The sequence below is a fragment of the Pongo abelii genome, chromosome 3, assembly GCF_028885655.2.
Source record: "Pongo abelii isolate AG06213 chromosome 3, NHGRI_mPonAbe1-v2.0_pri, whole genome shotgun sequence".
In the NCBI taxonomy this organism is placed as follows: domain Eukaryota; kingdom Metazoa; phylum Chordata; class Mammalia; order Primates; family Hominidae; genus Pongo; species Pongo abelii.
Window position 1 is genome coordinate 171177257 of NC_071988.2, and position 15196 is coordinate 171192452.

The 15196-nt window shown below is 35.1% G+C and overlaps 1 protein-coding gene across 2 annotated transcripts in view; it reads right to left on the minus strand.

The window, feature by feature from the left end:
* Positions 1-9019: 9019 nt before the first annotated feature.
* Positions 9020-15196, minus strand: part of IQCM (IQ motif containing M) — a 489167-nt gene continuing 482990 nt past the window's right edge. For both annotated transcript variants that reach the window (XM_054554570.1, XM_054554569.1), the window contains one exon: positions 9020-10640. In XM_054554570.1, the coding sequence (XP_054410545.1) occupies positions 10525-10640 (116 nt within the window). In that variant the 3' untranslated portion in view covers positions 9020-10524. The remainder of the gene's footprint in view (positions 10641-15196) is intronic.

Here is a 15196-nt window from a genome sequence, read left to right on the forward strand (position 1 = left end):
GGACACCCCTCCCTTCACCAAGCTCGAGTGTCCCAGGTCGACCTCAGACTGCTGTGCTGGCAGTAAGAATTTCAAGCCAGTGGATGTTAGCTTGCTGAGCTCCATGGGGGTGGGAACTGCCGAGCCAGACCACTTGGTTCCCTGGCTTCAGCCCCCTTTCCAGGGGAGTGAACGGTTCTCTTTCACTAGCATTCCAGGTGCCAGTGGGGTATGAAAAAGACTCCTGCAGCTAGCTAATTGTCTGCCCAAATGGCTGCCCAGTTTTGTGCTTGAAACCCAGTGCCCTGGTGGCATATGTACTGGAGGGACTCTCCTGGTCTGCAGGTTGCGAAGACCATTGGAAAAGTGCAGTATCTGAGCCAGAGTCCACCATTCCTCATGGCACAGGCCCTCACGGCTTCCCTTGGCTAGGGGAGGGAAATCCCCTGACCCCTTGGGTTTCCCAGGTGAGGTGATGCCCACCCTGCTTTGGCTCGCCCTCTGTGGGCTGCACCCACTGTCCATCCAGTCCCAGTGAGATGAACCATGTACCTCAGTTGGAAATGCGGAAATCACCCACCTTCTGCATTGATCTCACTGGGAGCTGCAGACTGGAGCTGTTCCTGTTCGGCCATCTTGCCAGCAAAACCTCAAGTTTGTTTTTAACATGTTCTCCAGGTTAAGCAATAGCTGTTATGTGTTAACTTTTTTTGGCAGAAAGACACTATACAAATCAGATTACATTAACATAATCAGATCCTATTTAGAGAACAATAATAGATTAAGATACTTCAAATAATACTAATTTTTTTCATATATTTCATGGAATTAAAGAAAAGTTTTTAGGAATTTTATTCTCTTAAAGGTGACATATTTGACATGTTAATGAACACTTGTAAATTTAGTTTAAAAGTTTAACATAGAAAATCAAATTTTTGTTTTTGCAGTGGTAATAGTATAAATTTTATGAAGAATGGTGTTTTGGTAAAAACAATGTCTTTATAAAATCAAGAAATCTTTAGGGCAGAAATATTCCTAGAATTGGTTGTAGTGCATACATAATTCGTAATTGCATACAAACAAGCTGTAATGTTCTATAACTTGAAATAGAAGCTGGAGTTGTTAAATTTCAAACCCACATACACATATTTGTAAACAGAGTTAGAATAACTACTACAAAGTTGAGGGCATGAAGATGAGATTGAAAATGCAGCAATACTTCAGCATGGCAGTAAGCATTTTCTCTCTTTCTTGCCCATCATCAATCTGAAAAATATTTCAGAAATATTTTTCCTTTAAAGAACTATTGTATAATTCAACTGAAGAGTCCTACAATGATATTGAACCTTTCATGAGTCCTTTAGATTTGGGGTTCATTTTCTTCAGAATCAATATAAAACCCTTAATAAAAATATACAATAAACATAATTGCTAAAAGATTCCATCTTTTAAATATTTTATTAAATCACAATTCTTGGAAAGAGAAAGACACTGACATTTATCCCTATAAAAGCAATAGAAGAAGTGAGAAATGAAACAATAGTAGTTTTAACAGCATGTAAGATGTAATTCTGAAATTCTGTAATTTCACATTGAAGTATGTTGACTGGTAGAAGCACTATGTTATTGGAGTTCTAATATTTAATTGGACAAATTATGTTCTGGATGCAATGCAACTGACAGTGCCAATGACTTTGCAGGACCTGAAGTTGGTAAAACATTCAATAAATTATATATATATATATATTTGATATACTTTTTTCATGCAAAAAATATTTGTTGAAGAATATACCTTAACAGGACACCAAAAGTGAATATCACTGAAAACATTTGGGGTGAAATATATATATATATCAACACACACAAAATGTTTACAGTTAAGAATATCTTCACTTAGCAGAATTTGCTCTGAACTTACTGCACATATAAAAAGTTTTTTTTTTTGGCTTCTTGGCTAAAAATAATATAATCTAAAGAAAAGATTTAATTAAAGATGTCACAATTTTAAAATTGTTAGCCATCAAATGCAACTTAGAATAATACTGTACATAATTTTATGAAAAAAAAGAAAATGAGACCATATGTGGGAAACATACCAATGACATTGTATTAAAGGGCTACAGGTAAGTAATTCATGAAATTATCCGATTTAAAAATGGGAATTTATACTGTCAAGGCTCAGAATGTGATATCTCAAAATACAGCACATTGACAGAAGTCACAGAAGCAAGAAGTTCACTCTGACCTTCCCTCGCCTTTCTGTGTGAAGCCTGGCCATAAAGGAATTCTCTGACCTACCTCTCCTGAAAGTTAGTCAACAGGTTATCATTCCAGAGGGTTGCTGCCCTGTACCAGGGGAGGGGAGTGCTACAAAGCAAGGCCAAAGAGGATCTGAACAAACAGGCCTTGCTGAGTTCTCCCCAGGTTATTATCATGATTAGATCATAGCCCCCTTTGTCTAATCATGCTTCCTCAAGACTATCCACTTCTTTCCTCAGACTAACAATAAAAATGCAGTTTTCCCTGGGTCTTTGGATCTTCATTTCTGAAGGCTTCCATGTCACATAAAACTTTGATTACATGACTGTGTTATGCTTTCCTCCTGTTAATCTTTCTTTTGTTATAGGGGTGTAGGCCATAAACCTCGTGATGAGTGGGGAAAACATATACCCTTTTTTCCCTTATAATACCAAAAATAATTATTCTGTTTATATAATTGTTAATGTTTAAATATTCAATGAAAACATCTTTCTATATTACATTAAGGCCTATAGATGTATGTTATTTTAAAAAATTGTATTTTTGTAATGTTTTCAGATGTGACTATTGTATAGGTTCACCAATATAATAAAACTAGTATGTTGAAAAATAAATACATAATTTTAGTTCCTTTTGGTACTCCTTTTACATTCACAATGATCTCAGTTTAGATGACATATTTTTGATAAGTCTTTTTATGACCTGTTACTATCTATATATTTTCTAGAAATTGCTGTAGGATAAAAAAATTAAAGCCTTTTGCTTCTTGATAATACCCTTGCTAGCCTACTCTGCTTTGTAAACTAGTCTAGTTTAAATGATCTTAGTTCAATAAGAATTTCTAGAAAACTTGCACTAGTGTTAGGCATGTGGATAATCATTCTCAGGAATTGTTCTTTTCTTTTTCTGGTGAGTTAAAAATTTTGACACTTGTCTGCAACATGTTGCTTTTTTTCCTATGTCCTGTGGGACCTAGTCATCTGTATGTTAGACTCACAGAGGAATTAAAGAGATAAACACGCATGTGCTAAAAAAAAAAAAAAAAAAAAGTAATGCTTCTGAAGCAAAGTGAGGCCAGTGCAAGTAAGAAGTGCAACATAGCTTTAATAACAAAAATAAATGGTGCAGATAAATTCACACTGACAGAAGGGAAATGAAAGCACTGAAGATGACTGAGTTTTCTGGGAAAGCTTTGAAGGTGACTCTAGGACTGGTTGCCTAGAAAGATCAGCTAAAGTTTCAGCAGACAAGGAGAAAATAAATGGGAGGGAAGGGTTGATGGTATGAACTAAGTCAGGAATATGGCTTTTCTGGGGTGGTCAGCAGTTTGGTCAATAAGGTGGAGATACATTGTAAGCAGCATAGGATATAAGCATGAAGATTTGAACTTCAGCTAAGGGTCTAGACTGTTATAATTGAGAGATTATAGAACAGATTTGAGTAGGAGGGCCATACAACGCTAGATGAATTGAAGAATGGGGATATTTATATCTGAGACAATTCTGAGACATATCAAGTAGTCTAGACTTAGAAGGACCTGGACTAGCAGAATGAATGCTGGAATGAAAAAAAAAAGGACAAATCCAGAAATATTTTGAAAAAGGAGTTGAGAAGAATTGGTAAATTATCTTCTAAAAGAAGCATGAGGTTTTTAAAAAAATGTAATTATTTGTGGCTGTTTAATGCAGAGATTCTGTGCTAGCTAGCCTGGGATCCAAAATTAAACAAGTATTTTCCCTACATAAAACCTGAAATAATATAATATATTGATGTAATCATGTAGTTACAAGATGCATACTAGGAGGGAAGCTCACTTAAAGAAAGTCATAACAAACACACAAGATAAAATTTATAGATAGGGAGGCTTTTATAATTCTATAAAATTAGTAGTCAATCCATATGACATGAAGATTACCAGGATGCCCCTGAAATGGGTTGCACAAGATGTGAGATATCTAAAGCTCTCGTCATTAGTCATACATGATGAGTTGACAGGCCTTGTTAAAATGCAAACAAGGTGATACATGAAGCCATGAGGATTCATTAGCACCTTGAGCCAACTTAATTGATCAAATTATCTAACCTATTCTAAAGCACAAGGAAAAGGGAGATGCAAGCAAGAACACCAGAGAGATTTTTCTATATATGGGAAGGGAGATTATTGAAGAAGTCAGAAAGAGGCATTCATCATATGGGTTGTGTGTAGTTTCTTTGTGTTGTTGCCCAGTTTGGGCTTGCATTGTAGATCCTTCTTCCTTCTAGCTAATTAATACACACTCACTTTGTCTTCTGGGAAGGTATACAAAATAGGATAAAGAAGATTGAATTGGGAATCAGAAGTCAATGCCAATTCTAGCTCAGGCACTAAATTGCTGAATGACTTTACTTACCCTCTTCATCTCAGCTTTTACTCTTGTAAAATGAGGGCCTTAGACTAGATAAGTAATACCTACTCCAGCTACTCCATTCTATAAGATAGTTACTCACATTTTTATCCTCACAGTCTTTTTTGTTATTGGTATTTTTCTTTTAGTTAGTACAGGAGAATTTTATTTTTAAAAAACACTTTTATCAAGAAAATCACCTATTTGAGATTGAAAAGCTGGTGATGTTTTAAAGATGTATGTTTTCAGGCTGTTTTACAGATTAGCCATGTTTCTTGGTTTACAGTGAAAATCTATAGAACCTACACATGCATAAGACAACATCAGTTTTCATTATAATCATATTTCACTCATTACAAAGTCCCGATATTTCTTCTGTTAGTCATATAATTACATGAGAGACTTTTCTTCCAGAATAACTACATTATCATTGACACTGTACTAAATTTACTACTAAATTTACAAATATTTTAGTCTTTAATATACATGTTGTCAAAATTCAGAGAGATTAAATTGATAAATATCTTCCTATTGCATCCTTTCATTTTTGTGAATTATAAGCAACTGTCAAGCCTCTGGAGTTTTATCAAATTATCATCCTGCTGGAGAATGGCGTGAACCCGGGAGGCAGAGCTTGCAGTGAGCCAAGATCGCACCACTGCACTCCAGCCTGGGTGACAGAGAAAGACTCCGTCTCAAAAATAAATAAATAACTAAATAATCATCCTGCTATCAAATATAAAGTTACATTTCTGATACCTCTGCCTGTTCTTATATAGAGAATCACTTATAGGAATACTATTTAGGATATCAAATATTCTTTCCAGTAAGATGAAGCTGCAGTAATATGCAGAGGAAAAGTGGAACTAGGATTGCTTAGAACAATGTGACATACCAGGATATCTGATATCTGGCATATTCTTATGGAGTACCTCAAAAGTCTTCATTTTGAAAACTGCACCTTAACTTTTAAATATATTTTTATTAGTAGAGCCTTTATTGACTAGCATTATTTAATAATAAGGGAGGAAAAGATGAAGTGAGGAAAGGAAGGAAAGAAGGAGGGAGGAAGGGAGGGAGGAAGGGAGGAAGGAAGGAAGGAAGGAAAAAAGGAAGGAAGGAAGGAAGGAAAGATAACTCATGAGTCAGGATTCTCAGAGAACACAGGGTAACATTAGCTGTATTAATCAGAAAGATATTTATTAAGACACATAGACAACTCAAAATTGTTGCAATTGCAGAAGAAACAGATTGTAAGAGGTGTTCCATGAATTACTCCTTTTATTACCCCATAACTCACTTGCCAAAATCAGGAAACTGAATCAGAAAGCCACCCCACAGCTGCTGACTTCAGAACCTGGCCCCATACCAGGCGCTATACCAGTAGGATGAATGCTCTGTGCTTGCCCTTTATCCCTACGTAACAAAGCTCTAAAGCAAAGTTTTCTGTGGGGGCGAGGAAGGCGAATAGTGTTTGGTGTAATATTATTATTATTATATTGAAAATACATGTTTTACAATGTGGAAAATTAGCAAAATATGCAGACTTCTCAAAAAAAATCAGGAGACAGGCAAATTTAAAAATATCTAATATGAAATCTGTTTAACGATCCCAAATCTTGGAAGTTTAAGGATTTATTCCAGAAAGATCTTGCAATCTTGAAGACAACAGATTTAAACTAGCATATTTGTTCAAAACTTTTAGCAAATCTATTTAGAATTTTGTTTCTTTAAGGTTTCTCTTTTTCCTTCCCCTGACTTGTTTCCAAGTCATAAAAGAGAGGGAAGAGAGAGAGAATTTCTAATTGTTCAACCTATTGGAATAAAGTTAAGAATTACTTCTGAGGTGTAAGACGGTCATATCTTATCACAGTTTTATTGGCCTTTCTTTTCTTGATTATTTACATAGAAAAATCTGGAGACAATATCATTTTGTGTCCCTCTCCCTGTTCTGGAAGTATTGGTTTCTGACAGCCTATTTCCTAAACTGAAAATTGTTGTTGTTGTTGTTTTTGCTTTCATAAGAAAAATTATTCTTATCAGCATATTACTGAAAATTATTTACTTTACATAATTTGTATTTGAGTAACAAAAAACAAAAATAAACAAAAATAAAACCCAGAGTTCTTCATTCCAGAAGGAAAAGTATCTATCAATACTTTTTAAAAAAAAATATGTTTTCTTTACACTGATGCTAGCTGTTTTCAGGATTCCTGACGAATTGTGCAAGGGAATTATTATCAAAATCTTGAAGAAACTAGGAAAGGCTGAATTGTTTGGATATTTTTATAATAAAAATTTTAAACCAGATTTTTGACAATCTAAGTGAAGCTATTTGAAATATTTCTTGTTTCCTAAAATAACGAGGAATTAAACTCATTTTCTTTGGCAGAAATTGGCACATTCTCTTCTTTGATACAAAGCTAGACCACATTTCCTAGACTTCTATAATTTAGAGGGAACCAGCTGACAAGTTCTCCCCACTAGAATGTGAGTAGAAGTGACAAGTTCCAAGTTCAGATTGAAGTGGTTAAGAAAGTCAGCTTTCTCCACAATCTCTCTTTTTTGTCTATTGCCTGAGTGCAAAGGCTGCAGCACTGGCCCTGAAGAATGGAACAGAGGCCAGGCGCAGTGGCTCATGCCTGTATCCCAGCACTTTGGGAAGCCAAGGGAGGCGGATCACCTGAGGTCAGGAGTTCGAGACCAGCCTGACCAACATGGAGAAACCCCATCTCTATTTAAAAAAACAAAATTAACCAGGTGCAGTGGTGCATGCTGTAATCCCAGCTACTCGGGAGGCTGAGGCAGGAGAATCGCTTGAACATAGGAGGTGGAGGTTGCGGTGAGCCAAGATCGCACCATTGCACTCCAGCCTGGGCAATAAGAGTGAAACTCTGTCTGAAAACAAAAAAAATGGAACAGAGTCCCTGCCTGTTCACACTGGAATGTAAAGTGAGCATTGGGATTATCAGGATTACTGTTTAACACTTTTAACCTACCCTGACTGATGTACATCTGTGAACATACTGTGCTTTGGGAGAAAGTAGTCAATATAAAAATGTGATCTACATATTCAAGCTGCTTCATATTGGTGCAAAAGTCTACTGCCAACTCAAAAGCATTTTACAAATATATTATTATTAATAAAACAATAAAAATATTAATAGTTACACAGAATTCCATATTTCAATTGTGTTTGTGCTTGGGATGGAAGTTGGGGAAAGGAATGAATAGGCAAGAAAAATCCTCTTAAATTTGAATATTGTGAGAAGTCCATGTTATAGGACCAGAGAAGTTGGGCTTTCAACTATTCTAATAGTTGCACTGATTAAAAAAATATAGATATATAAAAAGATGTAATACACAAGTCATAAACAATTTAAAAGATGTAACAAACCTGAATCTTGACCTTGCATTGTTTCTGTTTTTTTTCCTTAATGCACTTTTATTTAATTTGGCTTAGCTATTTTAAAGATCATATTACTCTAGTCAGAAGCAGTGTTTTAGAATTCAGCTGGGTCACTGGAACTTTCTCACCACTCCATTCTAATTTGCAGTTTTGCTATAATAAAAGCCCTAAATATATTGCTACCGTCTAGATGTTTTATGTGAAACAAGTGTCCTTTGTAGTCTCAGAGGACTTTTCTATTTTATTTCCAGTAAATCAAAGTCTGTGAAGAGCTTCAGTTTTTATTAAGACATACCCTTCACAGTCCAGTGATTGCCAACTGTGGCAAGCCATTGACAGTTCATTTACATATAAGTGATGACTTCCATCAGGTAGTTGGCTCAAAAACACAATGGACATTTAGAGCATATCCAATATTTCTTGTTCTTTGATGAGCACCAAGTGCCAATTTTTATATAGAAACTGACTATTGAAAAGTGAAGGCTTCTTTTCCATGACCTTACACTGTCTTCTACAGCTCTAGAGTGAAATATTGTCACTGAACTTAATGTAGGCTCACACCTCTAAAAGACATTCAGTAGCCTTACTTCAACTTGCTAAAAATCAAGGAGTCAAATGTAGAAAACCTGAAACAAGAACAATCACATTTTATTAAACGAAAAGTGAACTTCCACAACCTGTCCCAAACTGTCATAATCAGAACAACTTTTATATTTGTATAAAGTAATTGTGATATTATTAATTTTCTCTTATAAATATATTTACTACTTGGAATAGTGATTACACAACACTCATTAAGAAATCTTATATTTAGGTTTGTAAGTGCCTTTCATTATAACTCCACGATTTTGCTCCTAATGTTTTTGGAATAGCAGTGGTTGAAATCTAGCCAAATTTTTATCCTAATTATGTTTTTAAAAAGGAGCAGGCTGATGACTTGTAATCATGCTTATATTCAACTTGTGTATTTTTTTCCTTTTTAAAAAAGTTGTGCATTTTCCATTTTTTCAGTATGTAAACAAAATTACTTTTATCTTTAAAATAAAATTCAATTATCAGTAAGGAGATATGCATAATTAAATTTCACAGGTAAGCCAAATTCCATATTTTAGCTTTAGCTAGTAATCACTTCCTCGCCCTGCTCAAAGGTTTTTTTGTTACAATTTTCTGGTTAGCGCTTCATCATGATTTTTAGTCCACCTTGAGTTTGGTTTTGGTGAGGCCTGACTTAACATGATTCTTCTAATTGGCTTTTCTAAAGATTTAATAACTTCCATAGATATTCTTATAGTAAACTCAATTGCATAAAAATAACCTGAAAGTTTTTTGTTTGTTTTAAAATCAAAGAGACTATTACAGAAGTAATTGATGCAAAGTAAAAGCTGTGAAAACAATGGGACGCTTGCCATGTAGTTCCCAGCTCTTTTCATATCTAGCCTCTATGCTATGTATAGACTCTATTCCTTCAATTATGGTTCCTCACTTGTTTCTCTAATTCCATTCGAAATAGAGGGATGGATAGATCGATGGATAAAATTAAATTAAAGATTCTTAAGAAAACTTTGCTTCAAATTCTTTCAGCATTGGGGCTGGGTGCGGTGGCTCATGCCTGTAATCCCAGCACTTTGGGAGGCTGAAGAGGGTGGATCATTTGAGGTCAGGAGTTCGAAACCAGTCTGGCCAACATGGTGAGATCCCGTCTCTACTAAAAATACAAAAATTAGCTGGGTGTGGTGGCATGCACCTGTAGTCCTGACTACTTGAAAGACTGAGGCAGGAGAATTGCTTGAACCCTGGAGGCGGAGGCTGCAGTGAGCTGAGATTCCGCCACTGCACTCCAGCCTGGGTGACAGAGCCAGAATGCATCTCAAAAAAAAAAAAAATTATTTCAGTGCTAAGGCAAATCAACTCAGGAATACTCAGGAATACTGTATACTGCTTCTCACCTTTTTACTTTAGAGTGAGCAATGAGTAGGGAAAAATAACACCACGACTCTACCAAAAATTAACACAGTTTAAAACAACCATTTCCAAAAACTTTACGTAATAAAGGACATTATGGAAAACAAAGAAATTGTTTGACATATATGATTTCAATGAAACATCACACTGTTACCTTTTTAAAGAATAAAAAAGGTGAATCCAATAGTATTGTATACCAGATTCATGAGTTTTAGAAATAAGAATTTTAAAGTTTCTTTATGGTATTTATTGGTAATGGAACAACATAAATTATAGTCTAATGAAAGGAGTACTTGACACTATGCAGGTTCACTTCATTATGATAAAACAGATTTTTTTATGAAGGAGATCAAATGAATGGCGTTCATCTAAAAATACTAGAAATTATAGATAAACTTGTCAAAGCTCTTTGTGTATTCAAAGATTTTTATCCTTTCTTCCTACTCATACAGAATTGATCCACCTCCAACATTAACTTGTCTCTTTGGGTAGAGAAGTTTAACTATTACAGGTAATAATACGTTGGAAACATCATTCAGCTTTACATGACTTATAATGTTGTCTCATTTTCCTTTCTCTTATGGATCTGGCCACCAACTTTCCAACAACCTGGATGTTAGCTCGTTTGAGTGCTGGATGTCCATTTACTATAATACAAAACATACAATTACATTAATATATTTTCAATTAATATGATAGTAATGTATCATGCTTTTGAAATTCTATAAGTTACAGGAAACTAATTATGGTTGTGTTGGAACATGCAAAAGACTGGACTTGGGCTCATTTCCTTCGGGTGTAGTGTGTTACCTTATATATCGTGCCAAGAGACTCAAAGTTACTGTTAGACCAAAGCATTGAGGGAAGGGATGGGTGAAACTGGGTTCCACTAATACACAGAATATAGTCAGCCCTCTATATCTGTGGGTTCCCCAGTAATGGATTCAAGGAACTGCAGATAAAAACTACTCAGAAAAAGAAATTTCACAAAGTTCTAAAAGGTAAAACTTGAATTTGCTACACAAGTACTATGTTGAATCCACATGAATGAAGAGGTGTGTAGCTATTGTATTAGGTATTATGTGTAAACTAGAGATGATTTAAAGTATATGGGAAGATGGGTATACATTATATGCAAATACTACCCCATTTTATATAAAGGACTTAAGCGTCTGTGGATTCTCATATTCAAGGGAGATTCTGGAACCAATTTCCTACCAGCACTGAGGGAAAGTCATATTTGAAATAAATTAGATGCAACACATGTTTGCTTTTAAGACAAACAGTATTGACTTTTTTTACATTACAGTGTAATCAGTTCTGATAATGATATTTAAATTAACATAAACCACTATTCATATAGATTGCTTGTATAGATCCATCTTTATGTATAAAATGACTTTGCAATTAATAAATAAAAGGTATAGATTTACTGTGGCCACCATTATACAAAGAAATAATTTATAGATAGGGTAGTATATCTTTGCTGTCTAGGTCCTATAGTTGTTATTAAACAAAAACATAACCAGCTGCCAAAAACCGGTTAAAATTATAAGAACAATCAACATGGCTAAAAGGAAATTAACGACTTGAGGTGTTATAAGAAACAAGGAATTGTTTCTGGGTTAATGTATCTCCACATTGTTATTTGACAAAGAGCAAGGCCTTATAACGACAAGATTAAATTAGGCCACATTACAAAAGGACCTGAATAGGCATTTTTCCAAAAAAGATATAAAAATGGACAACAGGTATATGAAAATGTACTCAACATCATTAATCATCAGGGAATGCAAATCAAAACCACAATGAGATATCACCTCGGACCCCTTAGGATGGCTATTATCAAAAAGTCTAGAGATAACAAATGTTAGCAAGAGTGTAGATAAAAGGAAACACTTATACACTATTGGTGGGAATTTAGATTGGTGTAACCATTCTAGAAAACAGTATGGAGTTTCCTAAAGTAATTAAAAATAGAACTACCATAAGATCCAGCAATCCCTCTTCTGGGCATATACCCAAAGGAAATGAAATCACCACCTTGTAAAGATTGTCTACACGTCCACGTTCACTGCAGCATTATTCACAGTGGCCAAAATATGGAAACAACCTTAATATATTTCACTGGATAAATAGATTAAAGAACTATAGCATATATATACAATGGAACATTATTCAGCCTTAAGAAGAAGGAAATCCTGCCATTTGCCACAACATGAGTAAACTTGAAAGACATTAAGTGAAATAAGCCAGATACAGAAAGAAAAAATATTGCATGATTTCACTTACATGTGGAATCTGAAAAAAAGAGTCAAATATACACACATAGAGAATCAAATTGGTTACTAGAGGTGGAGGATGGAGAGGAAATGGGGGAAAGTAGCTCATGGATCACAAAGCAGCAGATGTTTAAGATGAACAGGTCTGGAGATCTAATGCTCAACCTGAGGACCACAGGCAATACAATTGTACCGTATTTGGGATTCCCACTAAAGATTTCAGTTGCTTTTGTCGCAAAAACAAAATAAATGGGAATGATGTGAGATGATGGCTATGTTGCTTCACTATAGTAACTATTTTACTATTTATATGTATCCCATTACATCATGTTGTTTACTTTAAATATACACAATAAAACTTATTTTTTAAAACTGACAAATTAGGTCACAGTAATTGCAAAACAATTAGTAGTTTTCATTCCTAGTGAGATCATAGGGAAATGCAACCACAGATCAGTGTCGTAATCCTAATTTACTACAGTTATACTAGAAAAACATGAGATATGCATGCTAGTTCTTGAAATGAGATCCTAGGATTAAGTGCTTTCCTATTATGAATTTCTTTGATAATACCAAGCATATATTTCATCAAGCAAGAGATACTTATAATATAATATTACTCAAAGGAGTTAAAATAGAAAGAAATGTGAAAATAAGGGCCTGAGTTCTTGTTCTTAAACATTTTTGAGTGAATCCAGGTTTGGTACGCAATCTTAGTTTCCCTACTTTTGAAACTGGGGATAATATCTATCTTGTCCAGTTATTGAAAGGACCCAAAACTCTATGTCAAAAGATATATTTGTAATAATACTTCATGAATATTAACTCTTCAGTTGTAATGAATGTACCACACTAATGCAACGTGTTAATAATAGGAGACTCTATTAATAGGGCTGGGGTGCAGGTGTGAGAGTACATGGGAACACTCTACTTTCCATTCAATATTTCTGTAAACCAATATTTCTGTAAAAGTAGAATAATGATAATACTGAAAGCTTATTAATTTAAAAACAGACATGTCTCTGATACTTTATAAGTATTTAAAAAATAGTTGCTGGATTCTTATCTACCCTATGATATCATAAAATAAGCTTTTTAAAGAAATTTCACTGGCAATTATAACATTATTATTTCGTAAACATTTAAAGAATAATTTCATTTAGGAAAAATAAAAATACAAGTACACATAATATATCTTTAATCTTTCAAAGTAAATATTCTTTTTTTAACTTTTCTATTATTATACTTTAAGGTTTAGGGTGCATGTGCACAACGTGCAGGTTTGTTACATATGTATACATGTGCCATGCTGGTGCGCTGTACCCATTAACTCATCATTTAGCATTAGGTATATCTCCTAATGCTATCCCTTCCACCTCCCCCCACCCCACAACAGGCCCCAGTGTGTGATGCTCCCCTTCCTGTGTCCATGTGTTCTCATTGTTCAATTCCCACCTATGAGTGAGAACATGCGGTGTTTGGTTTTTTGTCCTTGTGATAGTTTGCTGAGAATGATGGTTTCCAGTTTCATCCATGTCCCTACAAAGGACATGAACTCATCATTTTTTATGGCTGCATAGTATTCCATGGTGTATATGTGCCACATTTTCTTAATCCAGTCTATCATTGTTGTACCTTTGGCTTGGTTCCAAGTCTTTGCTATTGTGAATAGTGCCGCAGTAAACATACGTGTGCATGTGTCTTTATAGCAGCATGATTTATAATCCTTTGGGTATATACCCGGTAATGGAATCGCTGGGTCAAATGGTATTTCTAGTTCTAGATATCTGAGGAATCGCCACACTGACTTCCACAATGGTTGAACTAGTTTACAGTCCCACCAACAGTGTGAAAGTGTTCCTATTTCTCCACATCCTCTCCAGCACCTGTTGTTTCCTGATTTTTTAATGATTGCCATTCTAACTGGTGTGAGATGCCATCTCATTGTGGTTTTGATTTGCATTTCTCTGATGGCCAGTGACGATGAGTATGTTTTCATATGTTTTTTGGCTGCATAAATGTCTTCTTTTGAGAAGTGTCTGTTCATATCCTTCACCCACTTTTTGATGGGGTAGTTTGTTTTTTTCTTGTAAATTTATTTGAGTTCATTGTAGATTCTGGATATTAGCCCTTTGTCAGATGAGTAGGTTGCAAAAATTTTCTCCCATTCTGTAGGTTGCCTGTTCACTCTGATGGTGGTTTCTTTTGCTGTGCAGAAGCTCTTTAGTTTAATTAGATCCCATTTGTCAATTTTGTCTTTTGTTGCCATTGCTTTTGGTGTTTTACACATGAAGTCCTTGCCCATGCCTATGTCCTGAATGGTATTGCCTAGGTTTTCTTCTAGGGTTTTTATGGTTTTAGGTCTAACATGTAAGTCTTCAATCCATTTTGAATTAATTTGTGTATAAGGTGTAAGGAAGGGATCCAGTTTCAGCTTTCTACATATGGCTAGCCAGTTTTCACAGCACCATTTATTAAATAGGGAACCCTTTCCCCATTGCTTGTTCTTGTCAGGTTTGTCAAAGATCAGATAGTTGTAGATATGTGGCATTATTTCTGAGGGCTCTGTTTCGTTCCATTGGTCTATATCTCTGTTTTGGTACCAGTACCATGCTGTTTTGGTTACTGCAGCCTTGTAGTATAGTTTGAAGTCAGGTAGTGTGATGCCTCCAGCTTTGTTCTTTTGGCCTAGGATTGACTTGGCGATGCGGGCTCTTTTTTGGTTCCATATGAACTTTAAAGTAGTTTTTTCCAATTCTGTGAAGAAAGTCATTGGTAGCTTGATGGGGATGGCATTGAATCTATACATTACCTTGGGCAGTATGGCCATTTTCACGATATTGATTCTTCCTACCCATGAGCATGGAATGTTCTTCCATTTGTTTGTATCCTCTTTTATTTCCTTGAGCAGTGGTTTGTAG